Here is a 12,905-nt window from a genome sequence, read left to right on the forward strand (position 1 = left end):
ACTTGCCATTATCTGTCTTTATGATTATAGCCAATCTCATAAGTGTATTGAGACATTTATTTTTAAGGTTTATGGTACTTTTGATAGGGCAGCTGAATTTGTATGTTATGTGGTTCTTGAGATACAGACCTAAAATAGTGATCTTTTCTGAATTTAGATAATCCTATATAATAAAAGCCTAATATGCAAATAGACCGAATGGCTGAACAACTAGTTGCTATGACACACATTGACCACCGGCGGGCAGACATTCAATGCAGGAGCTGCCCCCAGCCCACAGGCCCCAGCCAGCCAAGGTGGGTGCAAGGGCACTGCCCCACCCCAATCACCCTGCCAGTCGTCCTGCAGAAGGAGGCGACCGGTGGTGGCAGCCAGGGGTGGGGCTGGCGAGCGGGCAGTGCCAGGCTGGCCAAGGCAGGTGCCAGTGGGGGCCCCTTGATTGCCCCGTCAGTCACCCCACAGAACGGCCCTGATCACCATCCAGGCCTAGGTACCCTACCTGTGCACGAATTTCATGCACCAGGCCTCTAGTCATTTTATAAAATCTTGTGAGTTTCCCCTCTTTGTGTGTATCATTCTTTGACTAACTAAAGAACAGATATCTTATTAAGAAAAGCTATGATATTTCTTCTTTATTCACTAGTGAAATGTTCCAATTCTAGAGAAATTATTGGTATACAATAGCTTCTATAGTATTTTCTCTGCCTCCATCAGCAATGTTGCCCACAGCTGAAGGCCCTCATTTCCCCACCTGCTAACCACATTCGGACAGAAAACTCAGGCTCAGTCAGAAGTACTTAAGCAGCTCAGGACAGGTTCTCCTTCTCCACCCAATGACAAGTAGAATACTGCCTCTCTGCCCTCCCTCTGGTGCCTGTCCATTTGGTTCTGTAACATTCTTGCAAGTTAGATAAATTACATAGCCCTAAGAGTTGGGAAAACTGAGCACAGACCTTAGTAGCAACCAGAGGTCCATGCATAGTGGCTGGGGGGGTTGGGGGTAGGGGCCTCAGTGTCCTACCTTGGGGGCCTCAGTGTCCAGAGTTCACACACCTGTGCTCTTTTCTTTTCCTGAATTCCTCTCTCCTTTATTTTCAGCACTCTAAAAAGGAAGGAAGGGAGTAAGGAAGGGAGGGAAGAAGGGAGGGAGGGAAGAAAAAGGGAGGAAGGGAAGAAGAAAAGAAAAAGGTTTTACTAATAAGTATGGTTCTCTCATCAGACATTTTGGTTTACTCTTTCTGTTTTTTTCAGATACTGGTCCTTTTTGAGAAGGAGAAACTAGAGAATTCATATAGCTGGCCTTTAGGATTCATTGTAATGAGAGGAATCAATATCCTTCAGCCAAAGACTTACAGCCCCCTGTCTGTGTTTTGTACTTTTTTATGTTAGAGTTAAATTTCAAAGGCCTTTTGGAAGCAACCTTTAGGCAGACATTCTGGCAGTTTTTATGATAAATTTGTATTTGACTTGCTATAGTTCACTGTATCAAACAAGGAATAACCTTGGCCTAGTTGGGAACTGGTAAATTCTAAAAATGCTAGTGTTTGTCTATATTTGACCCCTCAGCCCTCCAGTTCTGTCTTCCACTTTAAGTTGTAAGAATGAGGTGCAATTAGCATCTATCAATCTTAGTATCCTAACATTTACTTATTATTATTCTATTTTCCTAACTTTTGGAGATCCAATTGTTTTTTTGTTCGTTTTAAATATAATTTTATGATTTCAGAGAGGAAGGGAGAGGGAGAGAGAGATAGAAACATCAATGATAAGAGAGAATCATTGATTGGCTGCCTCCTGCACGCCCCCTACTGGCGATGGAGCCTGCAACCCAGGCATGTGCCCTTGGTCAGAATCGAACCAGGGACCCTTCAGTCCACAGGCCGACTCTCTCCACTAAGCCAAATTTGCCAGGGCAAGACCCAACTGTTTATCTTCAAAGATAGAAGAGGAAGATTAAAACAATAATTTTCAGTAAGTACTCTTTCAGCTATTAATTGACTTATTCAACATATTTTATTTAGTGCCTGCTATAGGCCAGGCACCCTGCTAGATAAGATAGGATCCCTGCCTACAAGTGGTACAGTTCAGTAGGACAGGCAGACACATAACTGGATAATCACAATTGTGAACACAGTAATTAATATACAGAATGTTATGGGATCACAGAAGAGAGGTACTTCACCTACCCCAGAGAGGATCAAGGTAGGCTTCAGGAAAGACATAAACTTTATTAATGAAGATCTGTGATTCATTTGCCTAAATTGGGCATGCAAGTGTTTGGGCTTTTTGAATTAGACAACTCTGTAATTTGGGATAAAACATCTACTAACTCTAAAGTAAAATATATGCCAAATTTGTAGCTAATGATTCATTTTGAAGAAGGAAAGGATCTAATATAAATAAGTGACCATCAAGGCTGTAGGACTAGAGCTAGAAGTTGTTGGGTTTATTTAAAAGTTTTTTGTCTTTTTATGTCCCTCCCTGCCTATATCATGGAAAAACAAACATGAGAAATGTACCTATAAGTGGAGGTTTTTATATTCTTCTTTCTGACCTGGCCTCTGTTACACTTGGGAATAAATAAAGGCACCATCATTAGATTGGTTGCAGATTAGTGCTGTTTGAGGCTAGAATTAAAAAAAAAAAAAAGCTTAATTAGTTTTGCAATCACTGCTCTCATGTAAAATTAAGTATGAGGAAAAACTCAATGTTAACTGCATTTGAGGTTTTCTAAGTCATGGATTTGAAAGGGATCTGCATAATAATTTTAAATCTTTGAAAAAAAAAGTTTAATCTTTACAACAACCCTATGATCACCTCTACTTTATAGTTGGGAAAACTGAAGCACAAAGAAGTTTTAAAAAACTTGCCTAACTGCTAGTAAGTAGCAGAGCTAGGATTTGAATCCAGCTCTATTTAAATCTAGTTGTCTATTATTCACCGTGACATCCTGCTGAAATAGAAATTTGTGTGGGCCCATTACCTGTGTTGTTCTGTGACTGTAAACTTACCCTAGCAGGAGTAAGCTATTATAGACAATTGGTAAAAGTATGTGGTTGGGCCAGTGCAAATCCAACACTGCTTCTGGAAAATATTGGTAGTGTGCTATCTTTAAATAATAGTCAAATTTTGATGTCATGGGTGTCATTTAAAGTGTCAGTCGGCGAATCTCAGAGGAAAAGGGGTGGGGGCTGGAAGAGATTAACCAAAGAATTTATATGCACATACCCATAACCCATGGTCACAGACAATAGTGTGGTAAAGGCCTGGGGAGGGGATGGGAATGGGTTGAGAGGGTCAATGCGGGGGGGGAAAGGGGACATATGTAATACTTTCAACAATAAAGACAAGTTTAAAAAAAGAAAAGAAAAAAAGTGTCACTCAGTGTCATTAATATTTTGTAATATGGGCATTGAAATGGTAAAACAGAATTGAAATATCTAGATTTAAATAAAACGTGATTAGTGAAGTTCAGTAGATAAGAGTAAATATGTATGAAAATAGCAATATAAATGTTAACGTTAGAGTTTACTTTTTTCACTGAGTGTGCATTATACTATTTTATATATTAATATATAAAATATATACACTTTTTCATGTGCATGTGTTGTGTATTATCTATTCATCAAGACTATAATCCCTAAGATCCATCATGTATTTAAAAAAAGGAATAAACATTAAAATCATAGGTCAGGGAAGGTTATCCAAGCTGATTCTCAAAAACCTTAATAAATTAGAGCAAATACATTAGGTTATGGAGGCTTAGAGTGGATATAAGAAATAAAAAGATCATAATGAAGTGATTAATTTAACTTGGATCTCTTACAGCGATTTTCAACTGGTGTGCCGCAAGAATTTTTTTAAAACATGCAATACCTGACTATTTCATCAGGGGCACTGACCTCTTTTCCTTTAGATTGTCAAATTAAAAAAAAAAAAGTGACAACAGCCAACACAATAGCCATCTTGTGTGAATGAATCAAAGTTATACCTATTTTTTGTCAGATCAGCAAAAGATGTATTTTTTGTTGTACCACGGAATTTTAGTAATTAGTTTATGTGTGCCCTGAGATGAAAAAGGTTGAAACTCGCTAATCTATTACGTTAGGGAAAACTGGCTGGTGGATTTAAAAGTGTATAATCATAGCATTAGATAGAGGGTGAAAGGGAGAATTCTGTTGTAACTGAAGAGGGGTGTGGTCTGCTCAGGCTAAGGAGGACTAGATAACAGTTTCTTAAAGCACTGACATATGTGCATGGTCTTCAGAAATGGCTGATATCGCTAACACATTTTCTTCACAAACATAATAACTGTGCCTGTTACTGCCAGCCAGTTTAGTAAGCTAGAGAAAGCACAGCCTGTGGATTTGGGCATACGAACCCTGTGCCTCCATCTAGTCCTCCAGGTAACCATATCCCTGCAGCTCCTGTAATCCTAGAGCAGATACATGGATGCACTAAGTGGTGTAATGGGAGGGGGAGATAGCATCACAAGGATTCGTTTGATTATAACAGTAATCCACACCAAGTCAAATAAAATAGCCAAACAGTTAAAAACGTAGTCTCTAATGAATTTGCTAATTCTAGCAGGCCCTCACAAACATTTCCTGCCGGAGTGCCCCATATCAAAACGAAATAGCTGTACTTTAATTACATGGAATAATTATTCGATTTCCAGGAAGTTAAGACAGTGCTTTGTATTTAAATAAAAAGTTCTAGACACGCTGTGAAACTCGATCAAACCAACAAAAAAGGTGAAACCAAATGCCTATGCTGTGAGTCAAGATTTCAGCTGCTCAAGCAAGCCTGACGTTACGGTTTACGAGCCCAGAAAAAGGGGCATTTTAAAACCGGCCGACCGGATCATGTCACTTTCTTACAGGAAAAGCCTTGCCTTTGCAGAGATCTAGTGTAATGCAACCACGTGCTGTTGAGGGGCCTCAATCTTGCTGCCTTCGCCCCTCTGCACTGGCAGGAGCCCCAGTTTTCAGGGGAGGCGACCTCAAACTGTCGCCCTCACTTTTGAGGATCTTCTAAAATTCTGGGGCATCTTATCTCAACGGTTTTGCAAGTGAGTTTGGGGTAAGGAGGGGGGGGGGAGGCCTGTGGGTGTCTGTTTTGCCTGAAGAGTTGGAGACTCTCGTGGAGAAGTCAGGCCTGTGCCGCTCCGGCGGCCGCTCCGGCGTGGAGCCGGCTCGGGTTAGACACATGCACATACACCATAGAGCTCGCTTTCCCGTAGCAGCAGCTGCCTCTGCCTCTGCCTCTCCCGCCTCAGCCTCCTTGCCCGGCATCCACACACATTCAGATTTGCGCGCTGTTTCAATCCTTGATGACGTGTCCCCGGAGACAGCCAATAGCCGGCGGGCTCTGGTCAGGACAATGGGAGGGAGCGGACCAATGATCGGGCCCCGTGAGTTGGCGGTAGCCAATAGGAGGCGCTCTGGCTGGAGAGTAATGTTACAGAGCGGAGAGAGTGAGGAGGCTGCGTCTGGCTCCCGCTCTCACAGCCATTGCAGTACATTGAGCTCCATAGAGACAGCGCCGGGGCAAGTGAGAGCCGGCCGGGCACTGGGTGACTGTGTGCTCGCTGAGGGTGAGTCCGGGCAGCGCTGCGGCGGGAAGGGCGCCTCCGGCAGCGCCCGACTCGCGCGGCGGCGGGATCCGGCGGCCGGGAGCGGTGGGTCGGGATCCACACAAAGGCGGATGAGGGGGGACGGGGGGGAACTGCGCACGGAGCGAGCCTGGGGCGCCGAGCCCTGCCCCGCGCCGGACCCCGGCAGCCGAGCGCCGTAGCCCCGCGCCCGTGCCGCCCACCGCCGGCGTCCGCGCTGAGTGGCGCAAAATAGATAATTTTATTGAAAACATTTTTAACGTGTTTTCAGCCCCCGAGCCGAGCGTTCGGGCGGCCGCTGTGCGCGGGGGTCGGCGGGGCCGCAGCGGGAAGGCAGGCGGCGGTGCCTCCTCGGGCTGCATCGGCCGCCGCAGAGCCGGGCGCGGACGGGCAGCGCGGTGGGCCCGGCGGCCTGCGCCCGGGCGGCGGCGCGGCGGGGGGAGCGGCGCCCTGCGCCCGCTGGAACATGGCTGACTCGCCCGGCGCTGCCGGCGGGGAGAAAACAAGGCGGCGGGCGGGCGGGGGAGCGGGGCGCGCAGTTCCGAGGCAACTTTTTTTCCTCTCTCAGCTCCCAGCCCCGTGTCCGCCGTGCGGGGGTGGCGGCGCACGGGCCGCGGAGGGAGACGGGCGCGGCGCGGAGCGGGGGGGGGGGGGGGGGCGGGGGAGGGGAGGGAGGGTCCGGCGCGCGCCCCCCGCCCCTCCCCCCGGCCGCAATGGCCGAGCGTGCGCCGGAGCGCGCCGCCACCCCGCCCGCCCGCGCTCGCACTCACACACACTCACACTCTCTCTACACACACACACACACACACAAAGGGAAGGAGCCATGTTCGCGCTCGCCCTCGCGGCGGCGCAGGCGGGGAAGACGCGCAGCGGCCATTCCGTGCGCGCCGGGCCGGCGGCCGCGGGCGGAGCCAGCCCCCATTTCGAGCGGGGCTGCTCCCTCGCGAGCCCGACAAAATGGGGGCGGCGGGCGCACGTGGCGGGCCCGGGCCTGCGCCGCCGCCCCCGGACTCCTGGGGGCAAATGGCGGGAAGGTGTGCAGAGCCCCGACGCTGGGAGCCCGCTCCGCGTGGCGCCCCAACTTTGACGGACAAAAAATACTCCTGTGGGGGCGGGGGTCAGCTGGAGCAGGAGTGGCTTTTGTCCCTCATCCGTGTTTACTCAGAAACTTAAGACCGGACGTGTTAGGTCAGAACTGAAATACGTCTCGGGGCCAAGCCGATAGGAAACGAGCTGCCTCGCGGTGCGGCGGAGCCGCACAAATACTACCGCCACCCCAGCCTGGGTCCTGGCGTGGCAGCTTTCTCGCCCGCCCTCCTCCCCGCAAAGTTTGTGCCAAGCGAGTGTTTCTCAAGTAATCCCGAAACTTTTAGTGGTGTGGGCCCGTTACTGCGAAGGGCCTACTTTCTACTCGCTTAGGTTCTTACCTATTTATTCCTTAGGTCGTTCAAGTCCCCACATCCACACATTAGTTTTCTGACATCTTGTTGGTTTTTAAATGATTTTGTGCATTTAAAAAAATTTAAATGACCGTTGAGGTATTCATTCCGAACAAATGAGTAACAAATACTGTGAGTATACCATTGTGTCTACACTTTGAGATCACACCAAAGGGCCGTTTTCTGCTTGGCATTGCCTCTTCTAGGAATTACATTGCATATCACTACCATTTTTTGGTTTGGTATTAATGGGAAGCTGATGTCACTCCTGTGCTAAATTACCAGTACCTTAGTTTTCATGCACACTCCAAGAAGTTAAAGTGCTCCGAAATGTCAGTTTCGTTACTAACATCAAGCATTCTTTTCTTTTTTAAGGAAAGTAATTAAACATGGGCAAAGGAGATCCTAAGAAGCCGAGAGGCAAAATGTCATCGTATGCTTTCTTTGTGCAAACTTGCCGGGAGGAACACAAGAAGAAGCACCCAGATGCTTCAGTCAACTTCTCAGAGTTTTCTAAGAAGTGCTCAGAGAGGTGGAAGGTAAGAGGGCTTAAAACACAAAAAAGAGTGGAGCCTATGTCCATTTGCATACTGAGTGGTAATGTTAGAACAGGCAATAACAAAGGACACTCACTGGTTTTATTTATTTTAATACTTCTGAGGATAATTTATTAAAATTTTATCAACTGAAAGTTTACAAATAATTCTTTTATAGACCATGTCTGCTAAGGAGAAAGGAAAATTTGAAGACATGGCAAAGGCGGACAAGGCTCGTTATGAGAGAGAAATGAAAACTTATATTCCTCCTAAAGGGGAAACAAAAAAGAAATTCAAGGATCCCAATGCACCCAAGAGGCCTCCGTAAGTATCTTGCCATTTTTCTTTCAAGAAGTGTTTTGCAGTAAAATCACAAATTCAGCAAGCCACCTTGTGAGTTTGGAGTGTATAAGCAAAGTTGCTTAGATAATTGTGGCTCACATTGGTATATTTAAGTGTTCTGAGTAAAATTCCTGTGGGATGGGAGTTTGGCCAGAGCATTTGAACTTGGTATTTGCTTTCTTCCCCCAGTATATTTTGTAAGTGTCATTTTGAGTCTTTTCTCGAGAAATATCTGAAATACTTAATTTGCAGAATGTCTTTTTGGAGCTCTAACATTAATATTAATAGTGTCTGTTCAACTAGTAGTGCCATGTTAAAAAATTGTAAATCAAGCTTTGGTTATGAAGGATAATTAGCATATTATGATATTTGTACCCTATCCAATGCATGCTAGAAATTAGAAGCAGTTTTTTTATATGGCAGTACACTACACATTTGATGGTAAACTTCTAAAATGAAGTTTCTCTTTGTAGTTCGGCCTTTTTCTTGTTTTGTTCTGAGTATCGCCCAAAAATCAAAGGAGAGCATCCCGGCCTATCCATTGGTGACGTTGCAAAGAAGCTGGGAGAGATGTGGAATAACACTGCTGCAGATGACAAGCAGCCTTATGAAAAGAAGGCTGCTAAGCTGAAGGAGAAATATGAAAAGGTAAGGAGTATAGATTTGCTTGGTGTAATTAGGTAATCTTGGTACCCCGCCTTAATTTCTTAGGGGTTTCTAAAAATTTGAGGTGTGATGCGGTTTTTTGTTAGTATAACAGCATGTTTAGTATATTCACTGGATATGATCCTAAGTCCTTTTCCATCTTTTAAATTAGTAGAATATGAAATTATACTGGAAATGTGTTGGGGTTTTTTGTTTGTTTTTACTTTATATTATTTGCATTGGGCAAAGGCCATGCATTTAAGCTGGGTTTGTTATTCCCCAATATCTCCAAATATATTGAAGTTTTGGTAGTTATTTTGAGTCAGATGATTAGTTATTTTAAATGGTCTAGGTACACAATATAAAAGTAGGCTGAACAAAAATAATATAGATTGTCTTGTTCATAAACACGCCCTGAAACATTTATATTCTCTGCTTTAGATAACCTCAAAATACTCAATTTTAAGTTAAAAAGTTAATGTCTGTGTAATAAATTGATATGAAGGAAAGTCTATAGCCTCTGTACTTTGAATTGAAATATTAAAGTTAAATTTTATCTTACTATTCTGGGGGGAAAGTATTCTTTTCTAGATGATTCTTAACCTTAATTGCATGCTTCCTTGATAAATTACCTTTTTTTAAAAGACAAAATTTCTTATTATGTATGGATTAGGATCTGACAATATAAACCCTTAGAATGCTTTTTTGCATTCAGAAGGTGGCAGTGTCTACCCTTTAATCAAAGTCTACACTCTAGTTTCAATAAAGGAATGTTAGTATGTGCATGATTTCACTTCAGTGAGGCATAACATGGCAAATATTAGACCATGAATTATAATCATCTCATTTTTATAGCATTTTTAAAAGTCTTGTTTGTTTGTGTAGGTAGAGTGAGCCTTTAGATGTGTGGTATTTTAGCATAACTGGGATCTTGGTGTTTTTTTTTAATCAGGTTTTCTCTTATTGCTTTTATTTCTCCCCTTAAACTGTATTGTCTTTCCTACCAATTTCTCCTGCCCTTATCTTGGAAGGATATTGCTGCCTACCGAGCTAAAGGAAAGCCTGATGCTGCCAAAAAGGGAGTTGTCAAGGCTGAAAAAAGCAAGAAAAAGAAGGAAGAGGAAGAAGACGAGGAAGATGATGAGGAGGAAGAAGAAGAGGAAGATGAAGAAGAAGATGATGAAGAAGAAGATGATGATGATGAATAAGTTGGTTCTAGCGCAGTTTTTTTTCTTGTCTATAAAGCATTTAACCCCCCTGTACACAACTCACTCCTTTTAAAGAAAAAAATTGAAATGTAAGGCTGTGTAAGATTTGTTTTTAAACTGTACAGTGTCTTTTTTTGTATAGTTAACACACTACCGAATGTGTCTTTAGATAGCCCTGTCCTGGTGGTATTTTCAATAGCCACTAACCTTGCCTGGTACAGTATGGGGGTTGTAAATTGGCATGGAAATTTAAAGCAGGTTCTTGTTGGTGCACAGCACAAATTAGTTATATATGGGGATGGTAGTTTTTTCATCTTCAGTTGTCTCTGATGCAGCTTATACGAAATAATTGTTCTGTTAACTGAATACCACTCTGTAATTGCAAAAAAAAGTTGCAGCTGTTTTGTTGACATTCTGAATGCTTCTAAGTAAATACAATTTTTTTTATTAGTATTGTTGTCCTTTTCATAGGTCTGACATTTTTCTTGAGGGGAAGCTAGTCTTGCTTTTGCCCATTTTGGATCATATAATTACAGTGTTTATCTTTTCATATAGTTAGCTGATAAAAAGCTTTTGTCTACACACCCTGCATAATTGTGGTGAGGGTAATGAGAATTTGAGACAGTTTTCATCCATAACAAACTCAAAGTCTTGGTCAGTTGATAATTTTCACATAGCCCAGTTACATTTACAAAGTGAAAAGTAACTGCTCTACTCACGGCATGGGATTATTAGAATCAAACATTTGAAAGTCTGTCCTTGAAGGACTAATAGAAAAGTATGTTCTAATCTTTACATGAGGACTTGACATTTTTTTTAACTTCCATTACCATGTAATGGCAGTTATGTTTGCAGTTCCCACATTAAAGAAGGCCTGAGAATGTATCCCCAAAAGCGTGAGCTTAAAATACAAGACTGCGGTATGAAGTTTTTTGTTGACATTAGTCCTGGCAAAGGCTCTGAAGAAAAAAAAAAGTGCTGACTGTAAATGTCTTTTATTTATCTAAATATGGATTGCTTAGGAAACTTGAGACTCCATTAAAGGTATTTTTAATTAGGCCAACTTTTAAAATTGTATACCACATTTAAGATCGAGTATATTTTCCAAATTATAGTTTGCCCCTTTATAAAATCAAATAGACATGAGGGAAATAAACTTTGTATCACAGATTGAATTGTCCAATTTTTTTGAATTTGATTTTTATAAGACTCAAAACTCATTAGGGTCATGTTTATCCGCTTAGCTGTTTAGGAAACAATTTGGCAGTTTTGTGGTTTTTGACATTCTCTTACGGTGCCAGTGTTTTAAAATAGCTTTCTTGTAATTTTACACGCTTTTGTGATGGAGTGCTGTTTTGTTATATAATTTTGACTTGGATATTTTCATTTGCATTTGTTTATGTAATTTCAGGAGGAATACTGAACATCTGAGTCCTGGATGATACTAATAAACTAATAATTGCAGAGGTTTTAAATATTAGTTAAATGGCTTTCACTTAAGATTTTACATACATATTTTAATCTTGTTTCCGATAACTTAGCAACACTACGGACTGGCAGAATTTTTCTTTTTAAAAATATTTGATGCTTATAAATAGGTTAATGGGCTGAGGAAAAACCAGGTTTTTGTCACATTCTAAGTGGTCTCAGAGGATACTAAATATATAAATGAGGAAAAACTAATTTTCAGAATGTTGGGCTAAACAAGATAGTTTTTAAAAGCAAGGATGGTGATAAATATAAGCCAAATGAGAATCTCAAATAGGTTGCCATTGTGTTCAAATTCATCAAAAATTTTTAGAAGGAACAAGTGTCAGTGTCCTCTGATTTATATTCTATGGCTATAGAATCACAACTTCAAGATCAGTTGTCAGCAAGTCTGATCCCTTTAAAAGTGAATACATCCTCAAGGAAACTAATTTTAGTGGGTGTGTTATGAAAACTTTAAGATGTTGAGAATCTGAATAAAGTTTTTGGGCTAACTGGCCTCATCTTAACAGGAAAAAATGGATAAAAATCCTCTTCAAACAGGAAATCATTACTGTTTCAACAGTAACCCCTGGAACTTAGGCGTCCAAAACCCAAGTAAATGAAGGTGGGAGACAATTTAGACGATTTGGTGTTAAACTGCAAACAATTCTTTTAAAGTTAAGGTATAGGAACTTAATGTTTAGAAAGGTTTCAGCACTATGGAGTGTAAAAATACCAGGAAAAGATTAAACCGTACAAATTTTAGTATTAGATTTTCTGCATTTTAAAAATCAGTATACTGATTGGAAATTTAACCTAATATCCAGTTTCCTAACTTACCTGTACAAAGATTGAGAATTATTGCTGGGTTGTAATCTGATGGATCTCCCAGCAAGGTGCTGATTGGCCATAACAACTATTTTTATTCTAAATTTTTTTTGTTTTTTAAAAATAGTTTTTATTGTTTAAAGTATTATATATATCCTTTTTTTTTTCCCCCCATTGACCTTCCCCCAGCCTCCCCTACCCCCTGTCACATGCCCTCATCCCACTCCCACAGTGTCTTGTGTCCATTGGTGTGCTTATATACATGCATACAAGTCCTTTGGTTGATCTATTTCCCTCCCTCCCCAACACTCCCCAGCCTTCCCGCTGTAATTTGACAGTCTGTTTGGTGCTTTACTGCCTCTGTATCTTTTTATTCATCAGGTTATAATGTTCTTTATTTTCCATAAGTGAGTGAGATCATGTATTTTTCATTTGCAGCAGCATGGATGGACCTGGAGAGCATTATGTTAAGTGAAATAAGCCATATCCATTTTTTAAGAGTGAAATTAGAAAAATCTTTTCTGAATCCTATGCATCATGGGTAAGAAATAAGTGCAATGAGTAGTGATTAGACATATTTCCCTCACTGCCTAAGGAGTTATATATGTTGATGTTAGCGTAGTATATAGCTATATAGGAAACTACAGATGTTAGCGTAGTATATAGCTATATAGGAAACTACAAAAAAAGATTTTTAAATGGAAATTGGCCAATTTCTTTAGCATCACATAATCTATGATGAAGGCTTAAATCTAGTAAAACACCTGAAAGGGCCTGAAGGAGCTCATTTTCGGTATCAGCCAGGTACTCTTCACATATGATG

The 12,905-nt window shown here is 41.8% G+C and overlaps 1 protein-coding gene across 2 annotated transcripts; it reads left to right on the top strand.

Annotated features, from left to right (window-relative positions):
• Positions 1–5,426: 5,426 nt before the first annotated feature.
• HMGB1 (high mobility group box 1) lies at positions 5,427–10,237 on the top strand. 2 transcript variants are annotated; one of them, XM_080658520.1, is made up of 5 exons: positions 5,427–5,596; positions 7,429–7,592; positions 7,768–7,913; positions 8,405–8,579; positions 9,608–10,237. In XM_080658520.1, the coding sequence occupies exons 2-5, from the start codon at positions 7,443–7,445 to the stop codon at positions 9,782–9,784; spliced, it is 648 nt and encodes a 215-aa protein (XP_080514646.1). In that variant the 5' UTR covers positions 5,427–5,596; positions 7,429–7,442; the 3' UTR covers positions 9,785–10,237. The 2 variants fall into 2 exon arrangements, with proteins under 2 accessions (XP_080514646.1, XP_080514647.1); XM_080658521.1 differs by lacking the exon at positions 5,427–5,596 and adding an exon at positions 6,450–6,648.
• Positions 10,238–12,905: the final 2,668 nt, after the last annotated feature.

This window comes from Plecotus auritus (assembly GCF_963455305.1).
Source record: "Plecotus auritus genome assembly, chromosome: 3".
Classification (NCBI taxonomy): domain Eukaryota; kingdom Metazoa; phylum Chordata; class Mammalia; order Chiroptera; family Vespertilionidae; genus Plecotus; species Plecotus auritus.

Excerpts from the sequence above, each read along its gene's own strand:
- HMGB1 (XM_080658520.1), top strand. The coding sequence starts at position 7,443 with ATGGGCAAAGGAGATCCTAAGAAGCCGAGAGGCAAAATGTCATCGTAT. Across the intron at positions 7,593-7,767 it reads AGTGCTCAGAGAGGTGGAAG|ACCATGTCTGCTAAGGAGAA; the intron begins GTAAGAGGGCTT and ends ATTCTTTTATAG. Across the intron at positions 7,914-8,404 it reads AATGCACCCAAGAGGCCTCC|TTCGGCCTTTTTCTTGTTTT; the intron begins GTAAGTATCTTG and ends TTCTCTTTGTAG.